At 40.4% G+C, this 20,187-nt stretch overlaps 1 protein-coding gene across 3 annotated transcripts in view; it reads left to right on the forward strand.

Annotated features, from left to right (window-relative positions):
* The first annotated feature begins 5,133 nt into the window (after positions 1-5,133).
* The window catches only part of IL31RA (interleukin 31 receptor A), a 36,953-nt gene continuing 21,899 nt past the window's right edge, over positions 5,134-20,187 (forward strand). For 2 of the 3 annotated variants that reach the window (XM_054810569.1, XM_054810570.1), the window contains exons 1-4: positions 10,999-11,116; positions 16,067-16,148; positions 17,819-18,115; positions 19,491-19,611. In XM_054810569.1, the coding sequence (XP_054666544.1) occupies positions 11,099-11,116; positions 16,067-16,148; positions 17,819-18,115; positions 19,491-19,611 (518 nt within the window). In that variant the 5' untranslated portion in view covers positions 10,999-11,098. Of the gene's footprint in view, positions 5,555-10,998; positions 11,117-16,066; positions 16,149-17,818; positions 18,116-19,490; positions 19,612-20,187 lie in introns of those variants that run through there. The other variant, XM_054810571.1, reaches the window with a different exon arrangement.

The raw sequence follows: 20,187 nt of genomic DNA on the forward strand, positions 1-20,187 counted from the left end.
CAGAGAAGTTGTGGGTGCCCCATCCCTGGAAGTGTTTAAGACCAGGCTGGATGAGGCTTTGGGCAATGTGGTCTAGTGGAGGGTGTCCCTGCCCGCAGCAGGGGGGTTGGAACTAGATGATCTTTAAGGTCCCTTCCAACCCAAACCATTCTATGATTCTATGACTGCCACATGCATCTTGACTTCTTCCTTGCCAACAGCATTGAGCAATGGCTTTTCAGGATGCTGGTGAAATTATTAATGTGGACATGGCCACTTTGCTTCTCCTGGTCATTACTATTTTGCCCATTCATATAGATATCCCTGATTCACTCATTTCTGCCTTCATTTAACTGGTGACTGGTCTGGTAGGATTCACAGATTGGTAAGGGTTGGAAGGGACCTCTGGAGATCGTCTCCTCCAACCCCCCTGCTAGACCAGGATCACCTGGAGCAGGTTGCACACAATCATGTCCAGGTGGGTTTTGAATATCTCCAGAGAAGGAGACTCCACACAATCTCTCTGGGCAGCCTGTCCCAGTGCTCTCTCACCCTTGAAGCAAAAAAGTTTTTTCTCATGTTCAGATGGAACTTCCTGTGTTCCAGTTTGTGCCTGTCACCACTTGTCCTGTCAGCGGGCACCACTGAGAAGAGTCTGGCCCCATCCTCTAGACGTCCACCCTTCAGATATTTATAAGCATTGATGAGATCCCTTCTCAGTCTTTCCTTCACAGTCTTCTCTTCTCCAGGCTAAGCAGACCCAGCTCTCTCAGCCTTGCCTCATATGAGAGAGGCTCCAGTCCCCTCATCATCTCTGTAGCCCTTCGCTGGACTCTCTCCAGTAGTTCCCTGTCTTTCTTGAACTGAGGAGCCCAGAACCGGACACAATATTCCAGATGTGGCCTCATTAGGGCAGAGTAGAGGGGGAGGATAACCTCCTTTGACCTGCTGGCCACGCTCCTCTGAATGCACCCCAAGATACCGTTGGCCTTCTTGGCCACAGGGGCACACTGCTGGCTCATGGAGAGCTGCTTGTCCGGCAGGACTCCCAGGTCCTTCGCCACAGAGCTGCTTCCCAGCAGGTCAACCCCTAACCTGTACTGGTGCCTGAGATTGTTCTTCCCTAGGTGCAGGACCCTACACTTTCCCTTGTTGAATTTCACGTGGTTCCTCTCTGCCCAACTCTCCAGTCTGTCCAGATGTTGCTGAATGGCAGCGCAGCCTTCTGGTGTGTCGGCCACTCCTCCCAGTTTTTTATCATCAGCAAACTTGCTGAGGGTACACTCTGTCCCTTCATCCAGGTCATTGATGAATATATTGAATAGGATGTGACCAAGCACTGACCCTTGGGGCACACCACTGGCTGCAGGTCTCCAACCAGACTGTGCGCTGCTTGTCACAACCCTCTGGGCTCTGCCTTTCAGCCAGTTGTCTACCCACCTCGCTGTCCACTCATCCAACCCGCACTTCCTAAGCTTGCCTACGAGGATGTGATGACAGATGGTGTCAGAAGCCTTGCTGAAGTCAAGGTATGTGACATCTGCTGCTCTCCCTTATCCACCCAGCTGGTCATGCCATCATCGAAGGCTATCAGATTGGTCAGGCATGATTTGCCCTTGGGGAATCCATGTTGACCACTCCTACTAACCTTCTCCTCCACATGCTTATTGATAACCCCCAGAATAAGTTGTTCCATTTTCTTTCTAGGGATGGAGGTGAGGCTGACTGGCTTGTAGTTTCCTGGGTGCTGGGATGTTTAGCCTAGAACTGCTTTCAGTACATAACTTTCAAATTGTTTAAAATTATTGGCAATGGCTGAGCAAGTGAGATGTAAATAGAAGTGCCTTACCTTTTTTTTTTTCCTTTCTTAAATGAGAGTCTAACCAATTTGTCCCTGAAATTTTGAAATGTTTTGGTTCTTTTCTCGTGCAACTCTGGCACTCAGCTATCTTTGATTTTACAAGTTTTACATCCCAATTGGATGGATTAAAAGAAGATGTACATGCAGCTCAAAATGTGCAGAGTTTTTAAGTGCTTTCTGAAATTACAGTTCCAAATGCTTGAGGGTTAGAAAATGCTTTAGTGTCATGTTTTCATAGTTGTTGGAGTGTGTGTGTCCCTACTTTTCTTAAGATGTCACTGAGTCTTCAAGTATTTCACAGTTAAAACCAACTTCTTGAAGTAAAGTTCTGTATATTTGTTTTCCATCAAACCTGCTTTCATGAAGATTGCATGATTAAATGCTGGCAGGTCAGTTTGCAGACTGAGCAGTGAAAATGCACCTCGTATTTCCACTTACCTACACAGTTCTCTGCGCCAAAGTGTTAATTTATACAGACTCACTGTAATTATACAGTGATTATTAACTTTATAGAGTGTGTTTATACAAAATACAGAAGAGAAATACTTTTCAAAACTGAGCTACTGTAAGGTAACAAATTAATGTGGGTCAGATTTTTAGCAGTAGTTCTGCGGCATCCTGTCTGATCCTGCCAACAGGGACAGCACAAATACCTCCCTTCAAAAAGGGCTAGCATCTGACATCATCCAGTCCCTGGAGCAGCCATCCCTGAATCACCAGCCAAAAGAACACTGGTAGAGAGGAGTGGGCAATGAGAACAGTGAGTCTTCCTTTTGAAGGCACTTTCTTGCCCTATGTTTCAGGAATAGCAGCTTCATTTTCCTCTCACCCTCAGGACAGAAGAGTTTGTCCTTTTAGAGCATTCATATGCAAATTGGATAAAAGCATCTGTTAGGTGTGGATATGAAAACACTTTTTTTGGCATGACTTCTGTTACACTGTAAAGGTTTCCTGTCTTCTGTGGCAAATCACTTTTGGTAAATGTTTTTGTAAGATGTTTTTCCCTTTACTTTCAAGTCATTACAAATGGTGGTAGATGGAACAGTTAGGGCTGCTTTCATTAAGTGCCCTCTGCATCCTGAAATCTCCTAAGTGCTACAGTCCAGTTCACACCAAAACATTTAAGACTATGGGAGCTTTAGTTTAAGCATAAAAGTAGTCCTGAGGCAGTCAGAAGGATAACTGGAGGTTTTTTTAAAAGTTAAGCACTTGCTTAACTATTTTGTTAGGTGTGGTGTAACTTTTCATCACTTTCAAAAATTGAGCAGCTATCTTTCAGTAAGTCAATAAAAACAATGTATTAATCTGTCAGCACAGGCAACTATTAGACCAAGTCCAGAATACATGTCTAAATTTTTTAAAAAATAAGGGTCTAGTCCTGCCTTTTCCTTCATGCTTAGTAAAGAACAAAAAAATCTGGTATGTCAAGGAGAGTTTAGGTTACCGTTTGGGTCTGTTTCTGTTGAGTCCCATTTCTATTTTATGTGTTACCTAGTAGTAAAATGAAGTTTTCAAAATACTGGTATACATGCTAATGTATTTACAGTACTTCTAAATACCAGAGAGAGTTTAGAAACATCAAAAAGCAGTTCACAGTGCAGCCTTCTACTGAGGTCATGGATGATGGGGAGATGGCAGTATCATTCAAAATATTAAAGGAATCAACAGGCTACCTGGCTGACTCTGATGATTAGCTAAAGAGGGTGAAGGCTAACAAGTGCTCTGAAAGTTGGAGTGGGTGGTGAGCTTGTGTGTTCAAATTGCTGCTGTGAGGGACAAAGGCATGCAAAAACATGAACCCGACAAGTCACAGCAGCAGGAACGAGTCAATGAAGTGGGCATGATCCCACCAACAGCTTGGCCTGAGCCACAGGGCTTGTGCCAGCCTGCTCATTTACTGGGATCAGCAGGGAGATGTCAGACTGGGTAGTTACATAGGCCAAAAAAAAAAAAAAGCTTAAATTGTGAATGCTGGCAGGTAATTAATACAAGTAATTGTGATGCATTTGCATGGTGATGGTCTGAAACTGAATTTTGAACTTGACTACAAACCTGCTGCTTGCTACCTACAGCTGTGTGGGCTGCTTGTGACTTCTTGTAACACCTGAACTAAAACAACAGGGGCATTTCTCCAATCCTCCCATTAATGAATAGGCATGAGTCAGTGAGTAGGCTCACCATGCTTTGTGATTTGCATGTAGACTATCACATGGGAGAGCCAGGGGCTTGGGAGCGGAAAGAAGGTGAATATCCTGCAGGGAGAAAGATGTTGGAAGTCGGGAGAGATCCTGGAGATGGGAGAGATAGATGGAGACAAATGCTGTGGGAGCCTGGGGACCTTGGCTGGTAATGCTTGGGGCTGGTAACAGTGAGCAGCTGTGGAGCAGGGAGCCAGCACAACCTTCCCTTCCCTGTTGGGAAGGGCTGCTGAGCTTGAGTGGGTGAGATAACTGATTAGGTTGACTGCTCAAATATCGCTGGTTTTAAAATAAATCTCTGTTTCCAGATCTACAGCTTGTCTTGCCTGTGACACCAGTGTAGGATAAATGCATTTATTGTCTATTATGGATCTCTTCCTGCATGACATACTACATTTTAGTATCTTAATCAATATCTGTTCTTGGAGAGCATCTGCTTAGAAAGGACTGTCAGTGCTTAGCAAGAGACACGTTACTGGGGACTTTGGATTTCTGTTTACTGACTTCACAGTATCTCTCTTAATTGCAATACTCCTAATTCTCACTCCTTTTATGTTGCTGGTGGCTGCAGTTTTCTTCTAAGCCATTAATTGGAATACATTTGTTAGCTTTAAAAGGGACCATAATTTCAGTTGTTTTGTCTCACAGATGCCCTAAGTAATGCATTAGGTACATTGGTGCGAGAGCTCCTGGGTGATGGCTGTTACCTAATACACTTGTTTCGCTGTGCATGTTTATGCGCTTTAAAGAGGTTGTAGAATTGGCTCACCTGCATCAAAATGTTGCATGACGTATACTTTATTATATAGCCGACTATTTCATCTCTTTTCGAAGTACTGTGAGATTTGTGCTAATGCACCCTAACAATCTACACATGCGGGAGCTGCGGGCTGTCCCTTTGCTGGGGACAGCAAGGCTGGGTCAGCATCCGCGTCGGCCGCCCCAGCTGGCCGTCACAGCCCACCCCCGCCCCGCGCCCCTCTGCCCGCCCGGCAGGTGGGGTCGGGCGGCAGGCGGGGTGTGCGAGGGGCGGGCGGAGGCGGCCCTGCAGCCGTACCTCAGCTCCCCGCGGCCCCGGGCAGCACTAAGGGATCGGGAGGGGCGTGAGGGGGAGAGCGCGTTGGAGGCCTCGCCCCTCGTCCCGCGCGGGTCCCCGAGGCGGTGGCTCAGCGGGGCTGTCCTCAGCCCGCCCTGCCCCTTTCCGGGGGTTCCCGCTGCCGGCAGCCGGGGAAAGCAGGGCATTCGCCCCGGGCAGACCCCGCGGCGGCATCTCCGTTCGCCGGGCAGCGTTTCCTGCGGGCGGCGGGGCTCAGCGCCGGTGGGGGGACGAGGCAGCTGGAGGCTGATACCGCTCCCCGCGAGTCCTGGTGCTGGGGGCGGTGGTTTCTGTCTTTCAGAATTACAGGAAAAAGTGTTACTTGTGCTGAGCCTGGTAACTTCCTATTTTGAGACATCCCTTAGCTGTCGTGGGGAGGCAGAGGTCCCTGTTAAGCACAACTCCCGTTCTGCAGCTGCGGTAAGTGAAACGTTGTTGGGTCTGCTTGGCTGGTTGGTTGGTTTCTGGTTTTAGTAGAGGTCCCTCTGCTCGTTTTTGTTAATAGAGAGCATGGGAAGGTTTGAAATTCTTCCCCTGGATTACTCAACTGGATCTTTACCAGTGGTGATGTGTACTTGCATTCACATCTCTCCAGATGTTATAGAATCACAGAATGGTTTGGGTTGGAAGGGACATTAAAGATCATCTAGTTCAATCTCCCCTGCCATGGGCAGGGACAGCCTCCACTGTTGCAAGCCCCAAAGCCCTATCCAGCCTGGCCTTGTTCATCCCAGACTTGAGGCAGTGCATGCTTCTGTGTCTCTCCAGGCCAAGCAACTCCTTTCAGTTTCTTTCTTTCAAGTCTATGAGACAATAAGAATTGAAACTTACGATTTAGCTGATTGTGTTTGTGTCTTTTTGGGAAGAATATGATACAGATACTTGGCAGTGGTTTTCTTTGTGTGTGCAATGGTAAGAGTTCTCAATTTTTGCAATATATGCACTCATCAAGTGCAGTAAGAGCTCTTTTCCTCACTGCTGGCTGCTTAAATTGTCTGTATTCACTCAAATTTTCTCAAAGTGATATATCAGATTTAAATATGCTGGCCCTGTGCTTGCACAGTTTCTGCCTCCTGGGAAAAAATAATTTTGTATTATGTTTGTGTGCACATCCATCATGAGTATCACCTACACACACTCAGGCCTAAACTGGGGAAGCTGCACTGAACTTCTCATCTATAATGGACCATGTGACTGTTGTCTTTTGAAGATGATTATCTAAAATAGTTGAAATCCAACTTATAGCCTCTATCTGTGAGTTAAGATAGTGGGCAAGAGAATGTTTTCATGCTTGAGGACAGTTTCATGTATTGGGCAAAAGAACGGAATGGTCATTTCCGATTTTTCTGTCAGAGACTAATCGGTAACAAAACAGGTTTCGAAAAGGATAAAAATGGGGAGGGGGAGAAGCTTTAGGTTTATATCACAGAGGTCTCAGTATTGCACATTGAAGATCTTTATTTTTTTCTATAATAATCATGTAAGTCTGGTAATTTTTTTGCATTATTTGGTGCTTATAAGGAACATTTTCATTTTAAAAATGTCATACTAGGAGATGACAAAGTGTAGCTGGTTTTTGTAGGTCCCATGAAGCCTGGTTTCATACTACCGTGCCATGTTTCAGCTAGCAGTTTTGACTAAGATATAAACATATTGTTAGCAAGGTTTGCAGTATAGGTAGTAAACAAAAGAAAACCAGGATATATGACCTTTACAAGACACTCTGAATTGTGTGAGTGATTGGCAATTGTCCTATGCAGGTCAACACCAAGATAAATATATTTGGGATCAAAGAATACAGAGGATGCTCAACAAGACAAAAAACTCTTGGGAGGTAGTAATGTAAAGACCATTTTAGATGACCATGTCCTCTGTTGGGGGAAAAAGGGCTAATGTTCAGCTTAGATGTGCAGTAGTAGGAATAGCAAGTAAGCATCTGGTAGTGATCTTATGTTCCAGTAACAAGGTACATGAGGTGTTTAGCATCCAGCAGTGAAAGGTGGTAAGGAATAGCTGAAGGTTAGCTGTGCAGAGGTTTCTCTGTCATGTTATACATTCACTGCATTAATGCAATGGAGACTGTAGCTCACTTCTGTAAATCTAGCTCTGACTATTTGGATGTTGTGTCCGCACTTCAGGAAAGGTGTGGAATACTGGAGAACCTTCACAAGAAAATATAAAAAAATAACCAAAGAAAATGGAAAACAAACTGTTTAAAGAGGACTTAATGTATACTCTTTACATTTATATAAGGTTGAGATCAATATGGAGAAGGATATTTGATAGTGCCAGTATAAGAAAACTTCTTAATCACTGTGGAAAAAATATGAGATGAAATGGTGTGTAGGTATTGTCTATATTCCAAATTAACTCCTAAAACCAAGAATAAGTGATGCAATAGTAGTGTTAAGTGCAAAACTCACTATTAGCTGAGTCCATAATGAGTCTGAGTTTATAATGTTTTCTAGAATATATGATTAAATCTCTTTTTCAGAATGGTGTATTATGTGTACAGGTAAGCTGGAGGGTCATAGTCATCTTTTCTGAGTGATAAGAAAGTACGAAAGTGAGCTTTTATGCTCGCTTTGTTCTCTTTCCGTCTTGTGTCTGTGGGAGCTCAGGACTACCTGTATTGTTCTCTGCGTTCTCGTAACACTGGCAGCACTGCAGTAGCACAGGGATTATAATTATATCTGGTGTTTTGGGGCTGTAGCTGATTCCTTGAACAGTCCAGGAAAGTTTTTATTTGCTTTTTTGCGAAACACAGTTTACTAACATTATTTAAGTGGACATGTGTTTTACTCTGAAACATCTGGAATTGATTTTATTTAAGAGGCAAGGCTGAACTTGGGCTCTGAAGTAGTATAGGAAATCTTCCTTTTGATTTTTTGACAGGTGTGTATTCTGCACAAACTTCAGGTTAAAACCACCCGAATCTGGCAAATCGAAGAGATTTGGATCTGGCCACCCTCTCTCAATGAGAGTTCTACATTTCTTTAAAGCTCAATGAGTGGATCCTGCTGCACGCCCTTCCATTTTTTTCACCTAGTTGCTTACTGTGGCAGAGGCATTGTGTTCTCCATCTTTGAGTGACTGTGCTCAAGGAAGGGGCACAAAGGCAGCCTTCCTATCTAATAATGTTTTACTAACTGAAAATGTCTGACACAAAATCTTCTCTGAAAGTAGACTCTTGTAGCCCCTTTGTGGTCCTTCAGACACAGCCTAAGAAGAAAGCTCCAAGTCCAGACCTGTATGTGAAGCCTGCTTAAGCCCTAGCTTGACTGATTTTTCTTTCTCAGTGAAAAAAGAACAAGGAATGACAGTGCCACTGTGAGAGCTGCAGTTGTCTCTGGAAGTATCACCAACGTTCGGTTCTAGAGATATCGATGGCCTGGCCTTTCTTTCCATGATCGTTATCAAATCAGATATAATCATGCGGTTAAAATGAAAAAAGGGACCAATATGAAAAAATAAATGAAATCTTGTTTTGTTTTTGTAGCTGTAAGCTTTTTGCCTAAAAATTAAGTTTTTATTATGAGGTATAATATATTAATTAGCAAACAAATATTTTTGTAGCTTTTTTTTATCTAGCTGAGCATTGTATACCTTAACGTATATTTTGGGGCTTATTTGTTATGCTTGTTCAGAGAATAATGAACTATATTCTATTTACTAGATATGGATTAATTATTTTTCTGTATTAGATTCAAGCTGCATTTAGGTAAAAATACAATGTACCATGTTTTATATTAAAATGTATTAATATTCAGTATGCTGTTAAATATTGTTCTATAACAAAAGAAAGCGGTTATCAAAACACATTTTGCATCTGTAACTCTAGCCTATACTAAACAAAATAACTGTTATCAGCAGTTATTAACTGAACTGACTTTTCCTGGTCACTATGTCCTTCAGAATTTTAGAACAAGTGTATCTTATCCTTTTGTGACTTTTTTCTTTTTTGTTATTTAGAGACTGAAAGAGGAAAACAACTTTGCTGCTTTTTCAGTTTCCAGTTGATTTGCAGCTTTTAAATTAACAAGTTGTTGAACTTGATGAATACAGCTTTTGTGGGTTTTTTTTTTCTTTTTCTTCCTCTTTTCCCCACTATGGCATTTTAAGAACAAGTTTCTGCAGTTAAAAGTTGGCACAGCATTTCAAGGGACTCTGCTCCGTGCTGCTCCTTCAGATGTGTTTGCAAGCTTAGTGGTTTCTGTTTTCTCAATAAATACATATTGTTTGAATTTATTTAAGTGATTTTAGTAGATTATGATAGCATTATGTTGTAAGGTAGGCTGTCATAATTTCAAATTTAAATAGGTTTATATTTCAAAAGAAAATGTGCCTAAATCCTGTTTAAATCAAATTCTACTTAAATGTTAAAATTTTAGATCTTATTCATCCTGCTCTGAGGTTCAACTGACTATTTTTAGCTCAGTTAAGGACTGTGGGTTATGAAACCAGTGTGTTCAGGACCTTTCACTACAGTGTCTGTCATTTTTCCCATGGATGAGCTTGTCAGTGCCTGATTTATAGGCATTAGAGAGCTAGGAAAAACCATTAGCTGTCCCTCACATTTACTGCTTCCTCCTTACATGTCATTCTCTTTTCTGACCTATGTAGAGAAACCTCCGTTTTCCTCTTCTGATGCTCACTGGTACTTGCCCTTGATGGAGTCCTGACCAATCCTGGAAGCTGATGCTTCTACACCCTCTTATCTGGGAAGGAGACTGAAGTTTCCCTGTGGAATTTGTGTAAAAGCTGATGGGTTTGAATCCTGGAGTTCTGAAAAGTGATGGTTATGGCTTTTCCAATTGCATCTGTCCATAACATCGCAGGCAGGTGGCCCAGTGGAGCTGAGCACAGGCTCGGTCGGGCTACTGGGATTCAGCCTTGGCTGATCTTGGACAGGGCAAGGTCTGTCTCTCCATATGGTACCTGGCATGGCAGAGCTGTAGCAATTGCTACTAAAGTCTAGATAAGACAGCAATAGGTATTTGGCCTTTTTCCTCTTTCATAGTTGTTAGAAGAGTGTCAGACATAGTAGGAAAGGATGCCCTGTCATGTTCCAGCAAAGATGTTAGAAAATTTTGAAGATGACTGGGCTTATGTTTTATATAGGCTAAAGGCATACTGCCTTTCCTTTTATAGATGTACCATGTTCTTTATTCATAGTGTAACAGCTACACTGCATGCAGAAGTATGTATTTGTGTAATTAAAAACAATCTTAGAATTGGATCTGAATGGAAAAAAGTTTTCCTGTCCCAAAATGGGGAAGAAGAGTGTTGAAGAAATAGTCCTAAGTAGAGTATGGGGAAAAGTTACTTTAGGTAATTTTTTTCCTCTGACTTCTTTGAATTTTTAAACCATAGCTCTTCCAAACAGCTTAAATTTCAACACGAAAATGGAAAACCAGAGGTTTTGGTATTGAGAAAGCCTTGTTTCATCAACTGAGTTACACAATTTTTTATTTATTTAATGAGACCTTCATTGAGATTGCCCCTTCCTGCAAGAAATCTGGCTTTGGTGAATCTGTTTTTTAAATAGTTGAAGACAACAGTTCTGTTCATGCTATTTTAGTCATCGGATTTTAGCTTTTATAGGTATCTTTAAGTGAAGCACTTCTGAATTTATGATGTGACTTTCACTTGGGAATGTTCGTTCATCACTATTACATGTGCGATCTCTTAAGTAAACGGCCAGAGAGCTATTTAGTCACATATAAGTATAGTGACAACCACATAAGGCATGAACAGGGTTGTAACCTGCTGAGTCACCACCCTGGTCTCTGACATGTAGTAACTAGCAGCTGGCGTGTCAAATAACCGGCTGCTAATTGTTATTGGAGAAGGTGGAAGGAGATGCAGCATAGCATCAGGACGGAATGAAATTAACAGCTCACAGCTGGGAAGAAATGTCATGGAGGTCTCTTCCCAGTCCTTTCCTCTATTTCACCAACTCAGATGCCTGTAAATCACATAGTAAGTTGCTTGCATTTGCTAACGTAGCACAAATACATTTTTTTTGCTTAGTTTTCTGCTATTTTAGCAGGTGTGACTTACTGTGTGATGAATGCTAGAAGGGGGGGGGAAAGGTAGGTATGGGTACAGCGTGAGGATTGCTTACTGAGTGTGGACAGGATCTTTGGCTGCTTAAGCTTTCTGGTGAGCATGTGGAACTAGAATTTTTCAAAGGCTTGTAACTTGGCATTGTGTCCAGATTTCTTATGCCTGATCTTTTAGCACTGTATCCCACTGTGGTGGAATATGTGGTGGTATGTGGTATTTTAGGCACAAGCATAATTCAAAAATGTTTTTATGATTTCCCAATGCTTTTAAGTTCCAATTCCTTGCTAAAAAAGTGTGGGATTGCTGGACCTAGTTAAATGAATATGATAAAAAAATTTCCTTGTTCTTGGAAATATCTGAACTATTTTGGCTGAAATGCAGCCTCTTCTGTCTTGTGTCCCCCCAGAAATAGTGAACCAACATATGTAGAATATCAGCAGACACTGTTAGAGCTTTGCCAAATTGTAAGTAAAGACAATGGGAAGTGTTTGATAAACTTAATAGGCTTTTTCCTTTTTTCTTTTCTTTTTCTTTTTTATATAGCAGATTGTTCTTCATCTCCCTGCCAGAGTTTTTGCACCATTTGAAGTGTTCTGTACTTTAACCAAGACCGTGTTTCCACTCATACTATCTTTTCATTTTTCTTACAAACTCTTAGCAAAGATCTAGAAAATAATTTAATACCCAGAAGAAGGGTAGCTGCTCCCACATAAAGTCAGTGTTCACATCAACTCATGGTTGCTCCCTCCTCCCCACCCTGCCACTGGATCTTCTGTTGAAATGAACTCTTAATTTTATTAAAAACATTTCATAAATTGATTCTTTCCTAGGCTGGAAGGGACTTTGCATATCCTACCTGGGGACAACCATGATCTTTGTTCTGATCTTGGTATTAGCTGATTTTTTTTTTTAATTTTTTTTTGAGTAGCCCACAAAGTAGGAAAACCTATTAGCAGTTTTTACTTGGAGCAGTGTAATCAAATTCAGTATTGACAGCTGCTCTGTGGTGACATTGCTTTTCTCCCTTTTTGCTTGGTTCTTTTATAGTTGCACGTGTTTGAAATGCTGCTGCCTATATGATCTGGAAGCAGTTGTTTCTTGACATACTGTTATCTAAGCTTACCACAACTTTTACTGTTTTTTTGTTACTATGTAGTTATGTTTGGTGAATCTAAGTAGCCAGTCAATAACTAGAGGATATTATTTAATTAGTCATACCGTTATATGTAAAACTTGTATTCTACATTTGATGCAGACAAGTGGAAAGCCTGTGTTTTGAACTACTAATTTTATTTCATGAAGTCTTTACACTTCATGAGCAGTGAGCTTTTATTACATGTTGCTAGCGGTTAAGTCTACAGAAAAGAAAGAATAGAGCTTTATTTTTAAGTGCCTTAAGCTCTTTCCTGTAAACAATTTAATGTATGCTTATCTTCACATGCCACACAGGATTTGGTATTCTCATGAATGAGTATATACTCCAAAATTAAAGCCATATTCATAGAGCTGTTGCAAAAACTTTTTGACTAATAAAACTATTTACTTTTAAAAGTTTTTTGTTTTGTTTTGTTTGTTTGTTTGTTTTTTAAATGCTTATGCCAGTGTAGCATCTGTAATTCATTATTGATTTGTCTTTGACTTACAATTCCTTCTCTGTCAGACAGTTCTGATTAGGCATATCATCTTGTAGTGGTTATTTTGCTTGGTTTTGTTGATGTCGATAATCATCTTTGAAGCATGTTGGTTTTCTGCAACTACTAGTCTCCTAGCCAGTGAAGTACTGACTAGATCAGTGTTTAGCACAGCTGTGTAGCAATCATTGGAGTGTGTTCCTATGAAGTTGGAAAAGCCTTCTTTAGAGTCATCATTATAATTTTTCTTTATTTTTGAATGGAATGTAGTTTTCTTGTAGTCATGATTTTGGGACTGATTTTTTTACTGTGGTATATTTCTTAAACTTTAAAAAATATAAAAAGAATAAATACACACTTTAGTGCTTACAAAATACATTCCTAGCTTTAACAGAGTGGAACTTCTAGTATCTCATCAATGTTGCTACGGATTATATTCTAAAATTCACAAATAACCATCTAAATATTTTTAAATCTGCATCTATTTTTAATTCTGCATGTACTAGTACAGAATACTTGGAACAATTTCTTAAGGTTCTTCGTAGTAGGAGTTCATCTTTACTGCTTTGAGAACAAGAACTTATATGCTAGGTAATTAAAGTAGTAATAGATTCTCTTTATGTAATTGCTTTATTTCTTATTGGTACATGTCTTTCTACTGCTGTATTTTAGGAGTGTGGCACCGAGCAAACTCCTCCCTCATTTCTCTTTTTGTCTTGTGTGTCCTTTTCATTTTTTTTCTCCTGTTTTGCACTGTCATAGCCTCAAAGTTTATAAAAAATGCTTCCTGAGACAGACTGAAAATAATGTTTAGGATGAGTGCTGGCAGAAACTGAGCACAAAGCATTTTTTTACTATGGTTTTCTTTTTTAGATTTATGTAAAACTTTATTTTGTAGCAAAACCAAGTAGTTTCTGTGGAAGGGACCATAACGCAGGGTAGAACCCCTTCTGCCTATATCCCCACCTATGGATCTCTGTCCCAAACAGTGACCTGGTGCACACCTACTTCTTAGCATTGTCCAAACCTGTGGGAGGAGGAGATGCCTTGTTAGGTCTGAAAGCTGCTGGTGTACCTGTTCTAGGGATACAGCACTTGCCTTCCACCTGGAACCCTCCTGAGATACAGGTTTGCACGGAGAGCTGGAATTCTAGCAGCTCCTCAGATAAATCTGAAAACCTAATGCAAAACAGGGACCCTAACTAACTGCAACAATAGTAATGCCCACCTTTTGCTTCTGAAAATAGTAGCTAGAGCTACTTGTCCAGTAAGTAGGAAAATTGAGCCCTAGGCCCTCATCTGCTGAAGGGGATCCAAACGCTCTATTTTCTATAGGCAGATCTCCTACTTACTAGCCAAAGAAGTAGTCTGGGTTGCAACATACTCTGTCCTTTGTGTTGAAGTTGGGCCCTTTACACACAGGGGCTGTTACACACAAGCTGATGAAGCATGGGCTGGATGAGCAGACTGTGAGGTGGATTGAAAACTGGCTGAACAAATGGGCCCAGAGGGTAGTGATCAGTAGCACAAAGTCTGCTTGGAGGCCAGTGACTAGTGTTGTACCCTGGGGGTCAATACTAGATCCAGTCCTGTTTAACATCTTCATTAATGATCTGGATGATGGGGCAGTGCATGCTGTCAGCGAGTTTGCTGATGACACAAAACTGGGAGGAGCGGCTGATATGCCGAGAGTCGTGCTGCCATCCAGACGGATCTTAGCAAGCTGCAGAAGCGGGTTGTCAGGAACCTCATGAAGTTCAACAAGGAGAAGTGCTAAATCCTGCACCTGGGGAGGAACAACTCCAGACATCAGTACAGATGGGACTGACCAGCTGGGGAGCAGCTTTGCAGAAAAGGCCCTGGTGGAACACGAGCCAGCAATGTGCCCTTGTGGCAAAGAAATCTAGTGGTATCCTGGGCTGCGTTAGGAGGAGAGTAACCAGCCAGTCAAGGGAGCTGATCCTTCCCCTCTGCTCAGCACTGGTGAGGCCACATTTGGAGTAGTGTCCAGTTCTGGACTCCCCAGTACAAGAGAGACATGGACATACAGGAGAGAGTCCAATGAATGGCAACAATGATTAAGGACTGGAGCATCTGTTATATGGGAGAAGGCTGAGAGAGCTGGAGAAGAGAAGGCTCAGAGGGGATCTCATCAATACCTGAAGACAGGGAGCAAAGAAGACAGAGCCAGGCTCTTTGCAGTGGTGCCCAGTGGCAGAACAAGAGGCAATGGGCACAAACTGAAACACAGGAGGTTCCTTCCGAACATCAGGACACACTTTTTCACTGTGAGGGTGACTGAGAACTGGAGCAGTTTGACCAGAGAGGTTGTGGACTTTCCATCCTTGGAGATCTCCAAAAGCTGTCTGGACATGCTCCTGGGCAACTGGCTCTGGGTGGCCATGCTTGGGCAAAGTGGTTGGATCAGATGACCTCCAGAGGTCCCTTCCAATCTCAACCACTCTGTGATTCCGTGAATGGTGCCAGCAGTGCTTCAGGCAAAGGGAGTGTTTGATTTCTGTAATTTTCCCCCTGGAACCCTAGATTCAGCTGTAGCTTTTGAAGAAATCATACTATTTATTTGCCTTCCTCCTTCTTACTTCAGAGTTTTGGGGGTTTTTGGCTGTACAGCAATTCAACTTCAAAGAGCAAGACAAAGAGAGGTGTCTTTCCTTGCCTTTGCAGAATGTCCTCAAGTCTGCTGCCTGGGACACTTAGCTGAGATAAAACCAATGTGAATTCACCCTCTCTTGAGTGGATGATGACCTGGGACTGTTGCCCACTTCCTGAACAATTATTTTATTAGGTGGTAATGTACAAGAGATGTGGATCATTCCTTCTCCTGCAACAGCCTTACTTTTCAAAATAATTCACTCTGCTAAATGAATCTTCTCAGAAGATGTCCAGGCAGGCTGGATTTCAATTGGATGTAGATATATTTCTTACCAATTCTTTACACAGTCCTTGGAAGGTAAATTACTTAGGTGGATTGGATTGCCCTCAGAAGGATTTCAGGTGCACTTAGCTCTCTCTTTATAGGAAACGTATACACTTATCTTAGTAAAACTGCATCAAATTTCTCCTATCATGCAGGAAAGCAACTTAGACAAAGCAATACTTAATTTGAATGCAAGTGAGAAAAGCTGAATAGCATTATTAACTCTTATACAAATGCTTACAAAGTATTACAGGGCATCTTTACTCAAAGTATATCATTTTTATTTTATGACAGCATTTCCTGCCCATAGTTACCGAAAAGGAAATGTTCAGCTGTTTGGTTGTGATGTTCGTCCTGTTCTGCAGCTCTATAGCAGGTACGTTTCTTGATTATTAGCACCTGTCTTGCCTCAAGAAGTTTTCTAAAAGGTGACCTTCTCCAAATGAAATTTTGAAGAGTTCTGAAAACGAAAAAAGATATTTTAAAAATAGTAGTAAGTGATTGACTAAGTAGTGTACAGTATAGAGAGAAAAATATATTTATGGCACTCTTGATGTCCTCTTGCGGAATGTTAATTGTGGTCATGATAGCCTGGATTTGTTTTCTATTGTATTTAAAGTATTTTTAAAAAAGTAGGGAATCTGCTTCTGGAAGTCATGTCATAGTTCAGTTCTTTTTGGGTTGTAAAGGCTGGTAACTTTGGAGATCTGCTGATGGAACAAATTATGGAACACAGGAATACTTAAAATGCAGTTATTGTCTGCTGCTTTTGGACTATTTTAAGTCAAATATTACCTATTCAGAGATTCATACAATTACTACTAATGTTCTCATTCCTCATTTTAAAAGTCACCTAACAATATGTGACTGTTGATTTTATTTTATTTTTTTAAATGCATTAGCTCCACAGTCAGTTTAGGCCGGCACAGGTAACTGCTGAAGTTGGAAGAGCAGGTAGTTCCACAGTCCCTCCACCTCTCATCTTCCTCTCCTTGCACTGGAGTGCATGTTTGCGTGGCTAGTTGTGAAGCTGTGAGGAATCTGATCTGGATGGAGAACAATGTTATTTTTTTGCCAAGCTTTTATTTTTCATCTGTATCAGTTTCTTTTTGGTTCAGGTAATTGCTTACAACTGCTATACAGTAAAATTTGTGCAGTAGAGTGTAAAATAGCCATTAGTATGACTTTGAAACATAAAGAAATTACTTTGAAACAAAAAGGACACAAAAACATAGAAAGCACTTTATAGTTAATACACCCAAAAAGGAGAGAATTGCCAGAAAACAAGGAAGAAAGTTTAATGCTTGATTCCCTTTCATTCCTACATTCTAGCAAAGAAATTCTGTCTGTTAAAGTTGGGGGGTTTTTTGGTTTTATTTAACAGATTTATTTATGAAATTTGTCTTCACAAAATAAGTAGCAGCAAAAAAATAAATGGATAGCTCCTTGCAGAACTCTAATGGGTGATTCATGCACTGTTTGATAATTTTGTTGCTGAATTCATTCATTCAGCTGCCTTCTGTGTTTTCCTTTTAAATGCATTTTGTATACAAATCCTGCACTCTATCTGGGTATATAAATTCTATGAGTGTAAAAGTGCTAATGAGATATTGAAATATATTGATCTTAGTTGTAAATTTTAAACTTAGTAGTTTGATGTATTTTTTGATATAGTATTTAGTAATGGTAACATCTAAATGGTACGCATACCTTTTACATATAAGAATGCTTTTTTTAAATAGATTTCATAGCTATGAGTCTCTGTTCTTCATCTTCAGCTGTTAAAAAACAAGTTGAAATTTCTCCATTATTTCTGGGAAGGTATAGAAACATCATTCTTGTATAATACCTATGGTTATATAGTAATTACTGTGTACTGAATTTCCAAACAGTAATATCTGGTCCAAGTGACTAACTGAGCATTTTATTTGAACTCCATATCAAAAAAATCTAATTAAATGATCTATAGTCAACAAAATGTTATCATTTTTCCACTGATATTTTAAAAGGAATTAGGTTATATGATATCTTTGATTTTGTTTTTAGATGAAAACTCCATCAGAGATGCTGACATTTTTCCTTCATCTCCTGAAATTGAAAGAGGATCCACCCTGAAACTATTTTGTGTTCTTGGAAAACACTACACGCCTCACAGAAATGCAAGCCACATCATCTGGAAATTGAATCATGAATTGATTGCTCAGGAAAACTACAACATCGTGAATGAGACTGTATCTAGTATAACCATCCACAATTTCACTTACAGCAAAGCTCACGTGAAATGTTTCACTAAGTACTTGGGCAAGGAACAACTTTTGGTTCACACTGAAGTTAAATCTGGCTGTAAGTAGAAATGTGGAAAATTTAGGTTGAACATTTTTAATAACTTACTGTAAAAATTTTACTTTTAAAACAATTATTTATTTTTTTTAGTTTGTGGCATTGTAAGACAACTGTATTCAAATATCTCCTTTTTTTTTTTTCTGAAATAAAGCATGAAATTGCAGGCATTCCTTACTGACACTGGTCCATAACCTCTCTGACCCTGACTTTTGGCCAGTGGAAGTGAGTGGAGGTTTTCTATTGAGTTCACAGGGTACTGGGTCTGTCCCATTGGTTATGTCTTTTGTCTAGCTTAGCCAGCTTTCGCTTTCTCAAGGGGGTAATTCTGCTCTAATCCTCTGTTCCAAAGAAATTTTAATTACAAGCTTTTATGGAGAAGGTTACAGGATGAAGATGTATACAAATTCTCTTAGTTTATTGAACAGATGAAGTTCAGATTATACTACTGTATGCCTGGGGGTCCCATTCTAGTAAAGAAGTGATAAATGCAGAAAAATACATTTGTGGAATAAAAACCTGCAGAAGCTGTATTGCCTGTCTGCAAAGTTTAGTGTGCCATAAACTTGACAATAAAAGAAAGATCTTTTGAGTGTTATATTATGTGGGATGGAGAAGTGCTATTTTGGAGAGAGGGCATTTTCAACTGGTCTATTTCACTGGCTGCAGTTCTTTTCCTTTCAATTCCAATTTCTTCTATCGAGTGAAAAAGGCTGGCTTTAACAAAGAAGTCTGTAAGGGCAGTACATTTTTATAGATAACTTCAGACTATAGAGATTGCAGAGGACTGTTTACTTTGCGCTATCTTGCTTATAAGATAAAGAGAGTCCAGAATTAGTGATCTCTTCAAGGTCATATAGATATGTTTCCTGGGAAGTTGTCTTCTGCACTCTGAGGCTGTGCAGGCTTCTCAGATTAGGGGTTTTCACAGGGTATGCCGTTAGACATTCTGGGAGGGAACCAAGAGGAGTTTTATCTTTCAGAGAACGCCTTTTCCTGAACTTTTGTGCTGTTTCTTTGTTTTTCTTTTACTCTCTGGACTGGCCTTGAGCTACAGACATGTTGCGGGAGGTATAGTTAGAGGTTCAGGACAATGTATGTACTGGCTCAATATAGTTAATGAGTTACTGCAAAAATACCTTCAGGCCCACATAGTTCAGTACTTCTGAGAAGTAGTTGGAGAATATCTCCCTGGCTCCCCTGGGGAAGAAACAGTGGTTTTGGTTTTATGAGGAGTTTTGAGGGCAGTAAGAAATTATAAATTGAAGTCCTATGCAAGACACTTAGTGAAGTTTGCCATAATCTGCTTTTTGACCAATGAAATCAGTTGTACGTTATTTTTACTGGATTTTTTTTTTTTTAACCTTTGCTGTTGTAGTTCCACCAGACACACCAGGAAATATTTCCTGCACTTATTACTTTGAAGCTGAACTTAACTGCACCTGGACTTCAGGAAGAGAAACAAATCTTATGACAAACTATACTCTTTACCGGAAAATGTAAGTATAGGATGCTTTGGGAACTGTCTTGCTGGGTGAGACCACCAGCTCCCTTCCCCTCATATCCTGACTACTTTCAAAGAAAACCTGGAAACATCATGGAGTTCAGGGTCATGGCATTTGCTCAGTAAATTCAATTAATGGTTGGTAATGGTTAAAAATGTTATAATTTGATACGTTTTTAGTACTCTATATAAAGGAGATGAGCATTCTCAACCCAATATTCAGTAGACAAATCTTTACATCAGAATTGATGTTCACTTGTTTCCTTGAAATAACATTACTATTACAATTCCCAGTTAAAACTTTCACATACCCTGTTATTCTGCTTGAGACCAGTAGGGTTTAACCTAGGGAACTTTGGAGTCATAAGGTTTCAGTGAAAGAATTGAGAGTTAGTTGTATTTTTTGGATTGCTCGCATCTGAGGATTTGTATTTACAAATACAAATTATGTAGTTTCATGCTTTTTAGTGTTTTAGTGACCCCATTATAGAAGCATAATTACTTGATTCTTTCAATTGCCATTAAATTTTAAATATTGTTTAGGACCTGACTTTTTCATAAGTTACAGTGG

Source organism: Grus americana, chromosome Z, assembly GCF_028858705.1.
Source record: "Grus americana isolate bGruAme1 chromosome Z, bGruAme1.mat, whole genome shotgun sequence".
Taxonomy (NCBI): Eukaryota; Metazoa; Chordata; class Aves; order Gruiformes; family Gruidae; genus Grus; species Grus americana.